We start from the raw sequence: 15,270 nt of genomic DNA, 5'->3' as shown, positions 1-15,270 counted from the left end.
CATCGATCTACGCAATTGGGATACGATGACGTGTCAACCAAGTCAGCGAGCCTGACCACCCTATCCCGTTAGTCGCCTCTTACGACAAGCATCGGTTACTGAAGATCAATTCTAACCTAGATCTTCACGGGTCCTGCGTCATCCCAACACGAGCACTGATATCCATTGGCTATTTATAGGGAAAAAGTATACAGATTGCTTTAACAATAGTTTACAGAGGACATGGTGCCATTTTTCATATTTTTCTTGGCAGCAGCTAGTACTGATGCCAACAAAACAGCCAACAGGCAGTAAAGACGTGTTATTCCCAGAACAACTCACGTGTTTAAATCCATATAACAGTGTTAGTACAGGAGTCAACACGCCTATGTTTACAATAAAATACTCTGTAGAAATAAGAACAATAACAATGTCAGTGTTACTAATAGTAAAACAAAGACATACAATGGTAGTATTTATGTATTTATTATCAGAACTAAATTGGCTCCCACTACCGCGACATCGTTATACCGTGTAATATCTTTATGCGTTTATACCGCGACAGTTCAGTCTGAATTCGACATCGTTAATATGTATAGATTCTATGCATGTGTGACAATTTCCTGACCGTTTTTTTGATATTTAAAAATCATTTTCAAAGGCATAATCAATACTTTAATTCTGAGAGGGAGTTAATTGTTAACATTCATATGTAGGAGTTTATATATACCAATTATAGTTTTATTCCTGCCTTTGTACCAGCACCTGGTGCCATTAGACATTTGTGGGGTCGATTCTAGAATCATCAAATCATCAAGGCTGTTTTTCAGTTTGGATGAAAATATAAAAATCTGTTCGTTTGAAGGCGCGGATGCAGCTTTCAGAGAGAATGGTGTATTGTGAACGTTTCGTGCGTGCGCGCGCACGCTCTTTGAGAAAGGGGTGGTGGTGGGTGCACACTTCATTTTCACCCGAGTTTCAATTCTTTTTCCCAACACACACACACACGCACTCAGTCACCTACCTCTGGATCCGCCTATCGGTTTACTGTATTCTACGTATTGTACAAATTACGTTGTTTCCTTAATTCCGGTCTTTGTACCAACACCTGGGCCATGAGTCATTTTCGGGATCGATTCTAGAATTATCACCGCTGTTCTTCCATCTATGTCCCAAGGAATCTGTTTAGATGACATGTGGTTAATCACTAGGATTACTGTTTTCTATGTATTGTACAAACGCTAAATAACTTAATGATTAAATGCAATATGTGACAGAGTGAAAGAAAAGAGAGAAGAAAGCATTCTACAGATAGTGCGATTTTTACAATCAACTTTGAAATAGACATTTATGGCTGTGTGTGCGTTAGTGTGTACATTGCGTTAGTGTGTACATTACACATTGTGTTTCTATTGCATGGAGTGTGAAACCTAAATCACGAAATAAATATCTAGAGTGTTATATATATATAACATCTTGGTAAGTATATCGCTGAACGGTGTCAAATCTCTATCTTTAAATCGATGCGTAGACATTAGAGCAATCTCTCGTCCACATGGGCGCACATCCCCACGGCGTAAATGTTATCTGATGAACTTGGCTCCCTGACGAATGCAACATATGAGACACAGTACATCCGATGAGAATATATTGGATACTGTCACTGACATTCTCGCGAAATACGATAATGACAATATATGGAGTATTACATCCATGTGCAGAGTCCATATACATAACAATACATCAACATCTGTGGTATCATCTTTATTATACTATTGTCAGATGGAATTGGGGCGTAGTGACTTTGATCGCGGCTTGTATGACCATAGGAGTTATTACCATCATACGTGTTACAGCCATGATGACCAGAGACGCCAGCGCACGGTATGGCAACATAACATACAACCCCGTCGGGGTAGGGAAGCGGTGGGGTAGCCCAGTGGTTAAACCGTTTGCTCGTCACGCCTAAGACCCGGGTTCGATTATCCATGGGTACACTGTGTGAAGCCCATTTCTGGTGTACCCCGCCTTGATATTGCTGGAATATTGCTTAAAGAGGCGTAAAACCATACCCAATCACTCACTCGTCGGGGCAGAAGATGCAGATTCGATGTGTTCACGATGAAATCCAGATATCTTGATTATTCGTTATCCATTCTGATAACTCAGTGTTCATTATGCTCGACTCCTTCAAGAAGCAGGATGACATTATATGTCTTGTAAAGATGTCACCGTGCAGGTGTTTCATTAAACTTCGACTGCACGGTATTACCGATATGCCTGCAAATTCGCTTTACGGTATATTTGCCAATACACAATGTTATATTGTAAAACTACATATTTAATATAAATGTACATTAAATGTACGTTAAGCTTGCATAATTTATGTTTTGTATATTCAGAATACTATTAACGTAATCAAAAACATTTCAAGGTAAAACAAGAAAACAAAATTTACAATTTTTGCCAACATGAAATAGAAGAAGAATTTCCATCGCAATCGTGATTTTATGAATTGATTTAATCGCATTGCTGTATTTTGTTAATCTGCTGTAAATATATAGGCATTTGTTTTCTTTATTTGCTATCTATATGTGGTTATTGTTGAAATCAACTTTCGAACATACAGGAAAGTATATATCAATATAAACACCCTTGTTATCGCGCCACTGCACGTATGTCGTTTTATTAAAAAGTTTAACAAAAAGGATTCTTACATGTTTGAATAACTATCACTATCTATAACTTGGTGAGAAAGATGATTAGAAGTAAGCAGAAAATACACATTTCTTCATTTACCTTTTCGTATCAGTGTATATTTTTTAGGACTATGCAACATTATTTGTTTTGATGAGGGAGTAATTACCATGAATAATACGGTAAATGCATTCAAACAATGACATTATTGAGCGAATCGTGTGGTGGGGAGAGTTACTTCCCTTGGAGGAAAGCACCGGCTTATATTTGACACGTACTGCAGCTGTTGACCAATCAGAAAACTCCACGATCGGTATTGGCGAGCCCAGTCAACGTGGGTCGTTTCCACGCAAAATACATACAGAGGTATTGACTTGTTCATTCAATCTCGCAAAACCGGTTGGTGATAGACGTGCACAACATGTTAGGTAAGTAATATATAACCTAATGCATCTAACGATAATTCAAGATTTTCCCGACTGTATGTTTTCTGTAGACATATGATGGCTGTGCCACCGGTGGCACCAAGAGGTGTTATTATTGTCTGTTGTCCCCAGTTTTCGTGAGCTACATGTCTGAAATAGTGTTTTCATATGTGTTGATATTGTCATAATATTATTTACCAGTATGTAGCGGCTAGAATGCACTTTACCGGGCGCAGCCCTCGCTGCTCCCTTTACGATGCCTAGGGTTAGGGTTTAGGGTAAGGGTATGCCACCCTTTACGATCCTTAGGGTTAGGGTTAGGCACACTTTACGATCCTTAGGGTTAGGTATGTAGCTAGTATAAGAATAAACATTTTCGTAAAGTTGAACCAAGATGCTGGTCAATGCAACCGACTGGCTAATGGTCATTTTGTGCAAACTTGGACATTTATTGGGATCGTAAACAGACATAAACATCTTTCTAAATTTAAACATTTGGCCTTCAGACTTCAAATTTTGGCATAAGTTGTTAAACTCTGCATGACAAATCATAATATTTAAATGCTGCTCAAACGTAGTTGAAGAAAACCAATTCTTTCCAATTACTGGTTAATCTGTCTTGTAATGACTGATTATGTGGAGTTAATTGGGTTCAAACTCGTAAACAGAACACCGCTTTGACATCGTTCATTTTTCTGCAAACAAAAACTGACATTCAATTCTTATAATTGGCTTTGAAGTTCAGATACTTTTCCACCCATTTGTAGATGATCATTGTTTAGTGTGTTTTAATACCTGTAAAATGTTGTAATGCCATTAAGCTTCCAAGAACAATTGCATGTTTGTATACAAGTTGTTTTCTTTACACATGTATCCCAACCCTTGAAGAAATATTTCTCAAAGTATCCGATCTTTAAAATATAACAACAAATTCGTTATGAGGAAACTGCTTTAATAAGTATAACATCAAAACAGCATCAAACAGAAACAAATATCAGAAGCAATAACAATAGCATTTTGAGGACAATTGTACTTTTCACTTGTAAATACCTTGTTTGACCGCGTTACAGTGACCGACTTGGTTTGTCTGGTTAAGGAAGCTGATCTTGTAACTATTTATTTGTGATTGTTTATTGTGAAATTCCATTGAGCAGTTGTTAAACAGACCTCGGGCAGAAAACCGCCAGATGAACCATGAACTTAAACATTAAACTCCTGTGAAAAGGAACAATGTTCGGCAATCCGTTTAGTATGACATTGCAAACTTGGTGACTTGAAACAGGTTAGTTTGAAACCGAACTTCACACATTATGAACGGTGTTTACACAAGTATGAACGATTAGAGGGGTTCAAGAGTAATGAACCTTGAAATTTAGATCACATGACCGCTCTCTCAACCAACCAACGTTCGGGAATCTGTGTAAACTTGAAAGCACGAAATTATTATGAAATGAATCAGGTGTGGTCTTCAACTTTTATGAGTAGTATTTATGAAAGATGAAATTAACTTGACAAATTAGATCTTTCGTTATATTTGTTGACCTAATTCGGTACTGTAAGCATTGCACTGATATACCATTATGTTTGGTTGATACAAAAAGAATATTTTCTGCTGTTGTGAATTTCCCAAGTCAAAATAAGCCATTATGTCTATACTTCAGGTTGGTTTTAAATCATTCTTAAATAGTTTCTGATGGAAACATCACACTTTCAGTTCAAGCATGATTCACTTCTCACATCAGTGAACTGAACAACTCAAGTGCTATGCAGAGTAACTGGCTTTGGTCATGTGTATATTAAAATACTGTGTCATTTCTCTCGAAGATGATTACAAATCCTCACGCCCAGATTGATTGGATCAGTGTGTTAATCACAGGCTATATTACAGTGCCTCTGTTGTTCGTGTTGTTGCAGAACACTCCCCTAATAAGAGTTCCTTCTGGCAAACCTAATGCCTCTGCCATATGGTATCTATAAGCAGTCCATTTAAGATATTGTGTCTGTTTTTCACCAGTTTCTGACAAGTCGACATATTCAAATAAACTTATTTTAGAAAAAGTATGTTTATCCACAAACCTGAGAAAAGTCTAGTCTCATGAAAAGTAGTGATGTGGTCACTGAAGCAGAAACCCAACACAAGGAGGGCTAGTGAGCTTGCTGGTGTCAGTTATTATTTGCATATGGGTGCTTCAAAATAGTCAACATGTAATGCATTAATGCATTCTAGATGAAGAAAGGATGAAACCAAGCAATAACTTTTATAAGCAATAACAGATCCAGTGTGTAACAGATGTAAGTCAACAACTGTTCAGTTAACATGCTGTGCACAACAGTTTGATATTCTACAAAGTAATTATTTATGATTACAAGTAATTTACTGCTGATGGCGATTAACATTAATAGAATTTGTTTGAGCACATAAGGCTTAAGGCATAAGCTGAAATTGAGGCATATGGCCCTAATATATCATGTATTAACACTAGTGAATCCAGATAAACACATCAAACATGTAACTCAAAAAACTAACCAGCTGCTTTTATCAGCAAGCTGCTATACATTAAAGTTCTCTGATTTAGATGGCCATCGCTGGAAGTGCTATTCAATATCAAGCTGAACAAGCTACTTATGCAAGAACTATAGACTCATTCTTCCATGTAGGTTTTTTGGTTGAACGCCATACTCAGCAATATTCCTGCTATATGGTGGCAATAATGGAGTCTGGAGCAGACAATCCAGTGATCAACAACATGAGCATCGATCTACACAATTGGGATGATGACATGTCAGCCAAGTGAGCGAGCCTGACCACCCGATCCGGTTTGTCGGCTCTTACGACAAGCATGGGTTGCTGAAGACCAATTCTAACCTGGATTTTCACAGGTCAATTCTTCCATGACAAATACTGATAATGAGTAGAAATCTCCAACAATGGTTACAGGTTGTCAACACAATGTCAAGACTTGCCCATGGTTTCACCAAAGAATTGTATGTCTAACTCTAAGACCTATATCACTTCAGGCTTTCTTTCAAATGATTCTAATATGCCCTGATATATAACTGTTATTTAGGTAGTGTTCTATACAACTCACATATTCACTGTATTTGGTCTACATGTTACTTTACAATGGGAAAAATGTTTATGAATTTAACTTACAAACAGACTCCTACATTGGAAATACAACTTTCCCAACAACTGCTGTTCAACTAATCCTATTGCTTTGTAGTGGTAACAAGTTTTCCATTGATGATGGGATCAGTTTTTCTTCATGTCACATAATAACTTTTAAGCCCTTTCCAGAAATTTTGGAACAACATAATATTTTCCCCAATTTTCGTGCCAAGAACATTTTGAAACCTCAGATAAATCATAGATGGGAGACTGTGCGACTGGTGGAAAAAGTTTCATTCAGAGCATTTGAATATTCAGATTGTTTATTGTGTTAATGCGAGTGCTGGATCAAACATTTCCTGAGTATAACTATTCTCATGGAAAAGAATAAGGGAACATGGTGGCCAGGGCCCGAAAATTCCACTCATCCGCTCGAATTGATGAGTAAAATTTGTTTGGGGCAAGTGAAAAACATAATTTGCTCGTCCTAGAGGACGAAATTTGCTCGTCCTAGAGGACGAGTACGTTTTCTGACCCAAAAGTAACATTTTTCTTTTCCTTTGAAGTTCAGCTATCTTAAATGGTGAACGAATTTAATTTTGTCCAAGATTTTGTACAGAAGACAAAGTAAATAATGTTTTTTGTAGTTTTATTCCAAGCAAACATTTTGAATAAAATAATGTATATTTATATTCATTGTGATGCATGATCTATAGGGAAAGTACCATATTAGAAGGACGAGTGGAAAGTTCATATTACTCACCCTGCAGGGCGAGTGCAGATATGTTAATTTTTCGAGCCCTGAGGTCACCATTCTTTTCCAGGTTTTTTTCACAAGCTTTGTATTGCACTGTGGTGAAATTCTGGAAAAGAATAGAGGAACATTTGTACTTTCAGGTGTTCCCTTAGTTGTTTCCATGAGTGTATGATGTTTACATGTTGTCATGCTATGTATGTCACGGGTGGAAATAACTTTAAAATTGCAAGTGTACTCCGGTACAGTGGCACATGTAAAATCACTTGCCCTGATAATTTTTCCACTATACCAGCTGTTTTCTTGTTGATTTTTTAAATAAACAACATAATTAACGTTGGAAGGTCAACTGGACACCTGTACAGTGTGATATACAAATTTGCTTGCCCAACAGAAAAAAACACTGGACTCGGACGTCGGGCAATGGGTTATTTCCACCCCTGTATGTTTTCTGCAGCTGACACTGTGCCTCAGGCTGTTCTTAGTGTAGTCATTGCTTTGATACTTATCCTTTCAGTCATTAGGCTTTATCATCAGCCAGGATAAAGCAAGCAGGTAAAACAGATACATGAAGATTGTTGTCTGTCTTGTAGGTTGGTCGTTGTATGCTGTGTCGCTAGTGGCGACGGTGTCCTGCCTGTACTCCCCATCAGATGATGTTGTCCAGGTGACTGAATCCAGTTTCGACAGGGAGGTGAAAAACTACGATGGAATTGTACTTGTGGAATTCTATGCTCCTTGGTGAGTAACCTTTCAGCTTCAAAAACAGGAATCTAAATCACTGACCATGTTAGTGACGAGCCCTATACTTATCACTAAGCGTCAAGCTAAGTACATTTTAGTCTTATCATAGGGTATATTATTAGTTGAATGTGTAAGAGCAATCAGAATTAACTAAAGTGAACTGTTTATAACAAATATGCTTATAATGAACTGACTGATATAACACAACTTGATAACGAACCCATGAAGATCCAGGTTAGAATTGGTCTTCAGTAACCCATGCTTGTCGTAAGAGGCAACCAAAAATATAACAGGATCAGGTGGTCAGGTTCTTTGACTTGGTTGACATATGTCATCGGTTCCCAATTGTGTAGATTGATGCTCATGTTGTTGATCACTGGATAGTCTGGTCCAGACAGCTGGAATATTGCTGAGTGTGGCGTTAAACAACAACAAACCCAGACAAAACTTGATAACTTCTCGTCCAGTAGCTGTATATTTTAGTTGAAAAAGAACTACCGTTAATATGGACTAAAATTATCAACATGTTCAATGAGTGATTCATTGATGCTATGCTGTTGTTCTTGTTTAGACAGCCAGGTATTCCATCGTTAACATGTACGTTACGTTTGTAGGTGTGGACATTGCCGCAGCTTGGTTCCAGAGTGGAAGAAGGCTGCTAAGGCTCTTAAGGTGAGTGTCCTTGATATGATAGGGAATCCGGTGTGATTAATTATGCCTCTGTAACTAATGCACAAAAAGACAAAAGTAGTTAAATTATGTTTTAAAGTTGATTTAATATTGGAAAAATATCAGGAATATTCAGATAGAAGGTTAGTGTTTGAGGTTCTACTAAACTAAATATGACATCATTGAAAGCTATAGTCAGTGAGAATATGTTGCATTCATTAAGAGCTATACAGGGGTGGAAATAACTTTAAAATTGATAGTGTACTCCGGTACAGTGGCACATGTAAAGTCACTTGCCCTGATCATTTTTCCACTATACCGACCGTTTTCTTGCTGATTTTTTAAATAAACAACACAATTAACATTGGAAAGTCAACTGGACACTGGTACAGTTTGATATACAAATTTGCTTGCCTGACAGAAAAAAACAGTGGACATGGACGTCGGGCAATGGGTTATTTCCACCCCTGGCTAAAGCCACTGAAAATGTTTGCATTCATTAAGAGCTATGGCCCCTGAAAGTATGTTTGCATTCATTAAGAGCTATAACGACTGAAAGTATTTTGAATCAAGGTGACCTTGATGATGCCAACACTTAGGGTAATGACAACTATATATCTTGTCTTTGTTATAGGGGGTGGTAAAGGTGGCTGCTGTTGATGCTGATGAACACAAGAGTCTTGGAGGTCAATATGGCATCCGTGGTTTCCCAACAATCAAAATCTTTGGGGCCAACAAGAACAGTCCCTCTGATTATAATGGTAAGTAAAGAGGCAAGATGACTCTGAAGTAAAAAGTTGGTATGGTTTGTGAAGCGTTTGTTGTCGAGATGCTAAGATTATTATTTCATGATTTACAGAGCAATGTTTGCAGAATTTACTGATACAAACTGTGAAGTATTTTTGTCTTGAATCTGTTGTGAGAGACTTCTTGTATGAATCTGTTTATTCGTCTTCTGTTTGTCAGGTGGTCGTGATGCTCAGAGTATTGTTAACGAGGGTTTGAGTCAGGTGAAGAGTCTCGTGAATGCCCGTCTCAGTGGCAAGTCTGGCGGTGGTAGCAGTGGCGGCAGTGGTGGCAAGGTTAGATGCCATATTTTATGTGTTCTGTTTCAGAGCAATTTATGGCTGGTACTTCAGTCATAGTTCTTTTGATTGTACTTTTCTGGACAAGATGTCTAGCAAATTACGAATGCTCCAGAGTGATGTATTATTGAATAATACTTTGGATGGGCCAGTCAGGAATCTGTATCATACCCCGCCAATGATTGACCACTTGACCAGTCCATGTTGATTATCTAAATTAAGGTTTTGAAAATGCCATGAATACAGTTTATTTATAAATATTTCATATGTCACTCTCAGAATTAAGAAATATGATCTTGACAGATAGCTGTCATAGCTTCTTGTTGACAGTAATGGACAACACTGACGGTAGATGGTAATGGACCGTTCAGTCTGTGTTACAGTATTGTAACTACTTGTCTTGTTCATCTAGCCTGGAAACCCTGATGATGTTGTTGAGCTCACAGACAATAATTTTGAGGAGATGGTGCTGAAGAGTGACGATATGTGGCTGGTGGAATTCTTTGCCCCCTGGTGTGGACATTGCAAGAGCCTTGCCCCTCACTGGGCTCAAGCTGCCACCTCTCTCAAGGGCAAGGTCAAGTTGGGTGCTCTTGATGCAACAGTTCACACTGTCATGGCAAGCAGATACGGAGTAAGTGATTGTGTTTTAAACTTTATGACACTGGTATCAGTGCTTGTTTAAAGGTACCATATGTTCTGGTTCCCATTCCACAAAGCGATCATAGAGCTAAGATGATTGTAACTCTCGTACTTTAACATAGACTTCCGACTGTCGTAGCGCTAAGATGATTGTAACTCTCCTACTTTAACATAGACTTCCGACTGTCATAGAGCTAAGATGATTGTAACTCTCATACTTTAACATAGACTTCCGACTGTCGTAGCGCTAAGATGATTGTAACTCTCCTACTTTAACATAGACTTCTGACTGTCGTAGCGCTAAGATGATTGTAACTCTCATACTTTAACATAGACTTCCGACTGTCGTAGCGCTAAGATGATTGTAACTCTCATACTTTAACATAGACTTCCGACTGTCGTAGCGCTAAGATGATTGTAACTCTCATACTTTAACATAGACTTCCGACTGTCGTAGCGCTAAGATGATTGTAACTCTCATACTTTAACATAGACTTCCGACTGTCATAGCTCTAAGATGATTGTAACTCTCATACTTTAACATAGACTTCCGACTGTCATAGCGCTAAGATGATTGTAACTCTCATACTTTAACATAGACTTCCGACTGTCGTAGCGCTAAGATGATTGTAACTCTCATACTTTAACATAGACTTCCGACTTCCGACTGATCTCTCATACTTTAACATAGCTTCATAGCGCTAAGATGATTGTAACTCTCATACTTTAACATAGACTTCCGACTGTCGTAGCACTAAGATGATTGTAACTCTCATACTTTAACATAGACTTCCGACTGTTGTAGTGCTATGATTGCTTTTAGGAATGGGGCCCAGGTCTGTACAAAAATAACATTGTCTTCTTTCTGTATTGTGTAACATGTTGAGATCTTAAACACAATGTAAATTCTGTATTCATATTTCTGTCTCTGTGTGGGTTTCCAGTCTGAAGGGTTAATATTACTGTTGACAGAAACCTCTATAAGTTGGACATATGAATCTAGTGACATTTGTAGGGTTAGTAGGTTGTCTTGTGGTTGAAGCATTGGCTTGTCACAGTGAAAAACGGGGTTTGAGTCTTCACAGGGACATTATGTGTAAATTCCATTTCTGGTGTCCCTTTACAATGGCTTCACTGGAATAGGGCTAAAAGAGACATGTCCTTGTTTGATGAATCAATAAACTTGTGATATGTGAAGAATTCACTTCAAGCATAACTAATGGGAATTAACTTGGACAGATACAAGGCTTCCCAACCATCAAGATGTTCCCAAAGGGTAAGAAGGATGGTGCAGAAGAGTATGATGGTGGGCGCACAGCATCAGACATTATCGCCTGGGCAACAGAAAAGGCTGCTGCCAACGTCGCTCCCCCTGAAGTGGTTCAGGTAAGAGGTGCTCCAGCACTGAACAGTCATAGTGCTGGAATATTGCTGAGTGTAGCACTAAACAGTCATAGTGCTGGAATATTGTGAGTGTGGCACTAAGCAACACAAACAAAACAGTCATAGTGCTGGAATATTGCATTACTGAAAGTCTTTCATTGAAGCCAATAGGTAGGGATGGGATGATATGTTTTGATGTTTGCAAGTGCCTTGTTGGCATATTTTAGAAGCCAACATAATTTCTCAAGGAGCTAAATTAATGGATAATAATTAAAGTCTTTGAATGTCATGAGTGGTGTAACTTTTTAGGACTATTCCTTGACACCTACTAATCTCCTGTTCAGGTGACGAATGCGCAGGTGTTGAAGGACAACTGTGAGAACCATCAGCTGTGCATCATTGCTATCCTTCCTCACATCCTGGACTGTCAGTCCAAGTGCCTCAACGATTACATCTCCATTCTCACACGACTTGGCGAAAAGTACAAGAGAAATCAATGGGGGTAAGTGCACGTGACGGACCAAAGTGGAGGCATAGATAATGGAAGGTCTATGGAGTTGGTTGACAGTGCTTGAGTGGGATATCCGCTCCAACATGTATCCTGGTGGGCTAGCACTATGATACTATCATTAGTCAAGGCTGTACAAGAGGCCACAGCAAATTGAACACAAAATATGATATATACAAAGTTTCAAAATATGTAACTGATATGCTATTCACTAGATATAAAGCTTAGAACTTATCAATCAATCACAGTAAGACATTAAAGGTAACCAACTTGTCTCTGAATAATGTTTTTTATTATCTTCAGTTAGTAAATGATTTCTGTTCTGGAAAACAGGTGAAAATCTTATTAAAGCATTGTGTAAGTACCATGTTAAACAAATGAAACAATTCCCATTACTTGAACTAAGATCTGATTGTTCCCCAGATGGGTGTGGGCCGAGGCAGCTGCTCAGACAGCTATGGAGGAAGCTTTTGGAATTGGCGGCTTTGGATACCCTGTAAGTAGAATGTCGTCAATGTTGAATGTGTATTGGGACTACAAAAGCAGAATGATACCAAAATCCTTGTTGAGTTAAATGGTGATTGCGTGTAAACAATGTAAATGGTGCTTGCATGGGTGGGTTGTGCTGCTGGTAATAAAGCAGTTACTGAACTGAGCTAGTCAGTCATGGTGTCAACCAGGCTTTGATGTTGTCGTTCTGAAATAGTTTGAGGTTTCGTTAATTTTATATGGAGCTACACGATCCTATTGTTGATATTCAATAATTGACAATTTGAGTTTGCATTGTCTTGAGTTTTAATGCAGACAGATGTTACAGTGATTGGATGATGCACTGACAAGCCATGTATCTAACAATGTGAATCAATCCAGACTGATGTAAATTTAATGTAACTGGAAAAGTAAAACAATGTATAAAATCGTTTTTCCGTTAACAGGCATTGGCAGCTGCAAACAGCCGCAAGATGAAGTACTCCTGGCTTAAGGGACCATTCAGTGAACAGGGAATAAATGAGTTCCTCAGGTGAGATTATCTTGTCTTATCAAATGAGGATATCCTCAAGTGAGCCACATCCTTGAGACTCTGCTATCTCTCTCTGGAGCCATGGCCTTGAGACTCTCACCGTGACCTTGAGGCAACTCTCAGGCTCTGCACTATCACAACAGACAGTTTGTCTTTCTTCCGGACTTGAACTTGTAGTTTGTGTGAACTTAGGTCATGATTGGGTCTGTACCTGCCATTGTATAACTTATGACACCCTTTTGAAACCTGTCACTTTTGCTGTCTTCAGGGAGCTTTCATTTGGCCGTGGATCCACAGCCCCAATTAAGAATGCCAAGCTGCCTGCTATTGTAGACTCAGAACCCTGGGATGGAAAGGATGGAGAGGTAAGCTCACACTTTATGTTGTCTCATAACTTAAATAGAATCTTGAGAATCTTGAGAAATGTCTCTGAAATAGCATTTGGTTTCTTGTAAGTGACATAAACATCTTACATCTGGGTATGACTTTTCAACATTGGAGGAATTTGCATTATATTTCTCTGATTTAGGCCAAATCCTGTTCTTTTTTCATAAGCCCTTTACAAAACGATGCAAACTTGTATGATAATATCCTTTTTTTTAAAATCTAACGTTGATATATATTTTGAAACGTGTTGAATTGCTTTCATTACAGCTCCCAGTTGAAGATGATATAGATCTGAGCGATGTAGAACTTGACGATTTGGACAAGGATGAATTGTGATGCGTCGGTCAAGGGAGACAATCAGTGTGGGATATGAAAGCGTGACATGCAGCTGCAGCCAACACTCCAAGCTACAGGGAAAATCCATGATCCAACTAACTTTGACATGAGAAAATTATGAGCTAAAAAAGCAGTTTTGAGGAAATACATAAATTTGACAACTGTAAATATTTGAATGAATCATTAATTTAATGACCTTTGTTGCTTTTGTGACATGAAAGAAGGTTCTGTGCAGCTAAACTGAAGCCTGATACACTAGGCTGTTTGGATGACGTGTGTGAAGAAATATATCAAATGTTTGAGAATGCTTGAATATATGTGTGAAACTGCGTGCCCATCTCAGTTTGCTGATACCTGTACATCACAAACCAACACTGTTAACAGTTTCGTGAATATTTCAGTTGTTCATTGAGAAATGAATCTATTCAGCTTTTAATTCTTTGGTGCAATTTTATGTAAAGCTGTGGATTTGCCAGGTTATACATTTGTTATTTCTTGATTTTGTTTTTGAATCTGATTTTAGATCAATGACAGCACAGATTACTTATTTCATACACTGATGAACATACTTAAGATCGGTAAAATTTGATGCTGTTCGACACAATGGCTAGAGTTCTTTTAACATTATGTTAACAATACGGTAGTATGGTTTCAAAACAGTTACGATGTCCAGAATTTACAGTTCAATTTTTGAGAAGTCTGCAGGTTATGTGAATGAACTGGTATTGAGAACAACCTCACTCGACATGGTTTGATGTTCAGTTGTACAAAATTTGTATTGTTCTTTGTGGGTTTAAATGTTACAAAACACTTTTTACACGAGAGGAAGTCGACAAGTGTGACATTACCTACTGTTTGAACCAGCACGTATACTCTTACTGTGACAACGAAATTGTGTGAACAGATTTCTCTTGTGACACATGGAAAATGTGTCATTCGATTCTAGGTCTACCTTGTGTGTAATAAAAGCCAGTCTCATCCTTCACTTATTCTGCATAACTTAGCTGAGATTTAGAACTGGTTAAGGTCTCATAAATCCATTATCTGTTCATAAGTCCTCAATGTATACTATCTTCAACACTTCAAACATTTGAATAATTACAACAGATTTGCATCTATTTTGTTCATGTACATGTTTCATCAATAATAAACCTATTTATAATATCAGTTGGTCAGTTGCATTTATTTCACCTAGTGAAGGGAAACAAGCGATATAGTCACTGACTGATCAGTGGTAATAAAACAAAAACCGACTGGTCAGTTTGTTTAGCATGTACAGTCCATAATGGCCTTTTGGCAGTGGTGTATGAGTCATAACACCCCTATTCATGTGTACCATCAGCCAATAGTTTGTACTGATATTGGTTGTCTGGTCCACAATTGATTATATACACTTACTGCCACACTGTTAATTTGGAGGGGTGCTGGGGTAGCCTAGTGGTTAAAGCGTTGGCTTGTCACACCGAAGACCCGGGTTCGATTCCCCACATGGGCACAATGTGTGAAGCCCATTTCTGGTGTCCCCCGCCGT

General features: G+C 38.3%; 1 protein-coding gene across 1 annotated transcript; it reads left to right on the top strand.

Moving 5' to 3' along the window:
• The first annotated feature begins 2,954 nt into the window (after positions 1 to 2,954).
• On the top strand, positions 2,955 to 14,903 carry LOC124282599 (protein disulfide-isomerase A6 homolog). The gene is made up of 12 exons (XM_046718618.1): positions 2,955 to 3,104; positions 7,558 to 7,705; positions 8,323 to 8,380; positions 9,012 to 9,138; positions 9,344 to 9,459; positions 9,875 to 10,096; positions 11,344 to 11,490; positions 11,832 to 11,989; positions 12,419 to 12,491; positions 12,931 to 13,016; positions 13,285 to 13,381; positions 13,671 to 14,903. The coding sequence occupies exons 1-12, from the start codon at positions 3,098 to 3,100 to the stop codon at positions 13,737 to 13,739; spliced, it is 1,308 nt and encodes a 435-aa protein (XP_046574574.1). The 5' UTR covers positions 2,955 to 3,097; the 3' UTR covers positions 13,740 to 14,903.
• The last annotated feature ends 367 nt before the right edge of the window (positions 14,904 to 15,270 follow it).

The sequence above is a fragment of the Haliotis rubra genome, unplaced genomic scaffold (genome assembly GCF_003918875.1).
Source record: "Haliotis rubra isolate DU_JTF1 unplaced genomic scaffold, ASM391887v1 Scf30, whole genome shotgun sequence".
In the NCBI taxonomy this organism is placed as follows: Eukaryota; Metazoa; Mollusca; class Gastropoda; order Lepetellida; family Haliotidae; genus Haliotis; species Haliotis rubra.
This window is presented reverse-complemented; position numbering and strand designations above follow the sequence as displayed.

Excerpts from the sequence above, each read along its gene's own strand:
- LOC124282599 (XM_046718618.1), top strand. Across the intron at positions 7,706-8,322 it reads GTGGAATTCTATGCTCCTTG|GTGTGGACATTGCCGCAGCT; the intron begins GTGAGTAACCTT and ends TTACGTTTGTAG. Across the intron at positions 13,382-13,670 it reads GGGATGGAAAGGATGGAGAG|CTCCCAGTTGAAGATGATAT; the intron begins GTAAGCTCACAC and ends CTTTCATTACAG.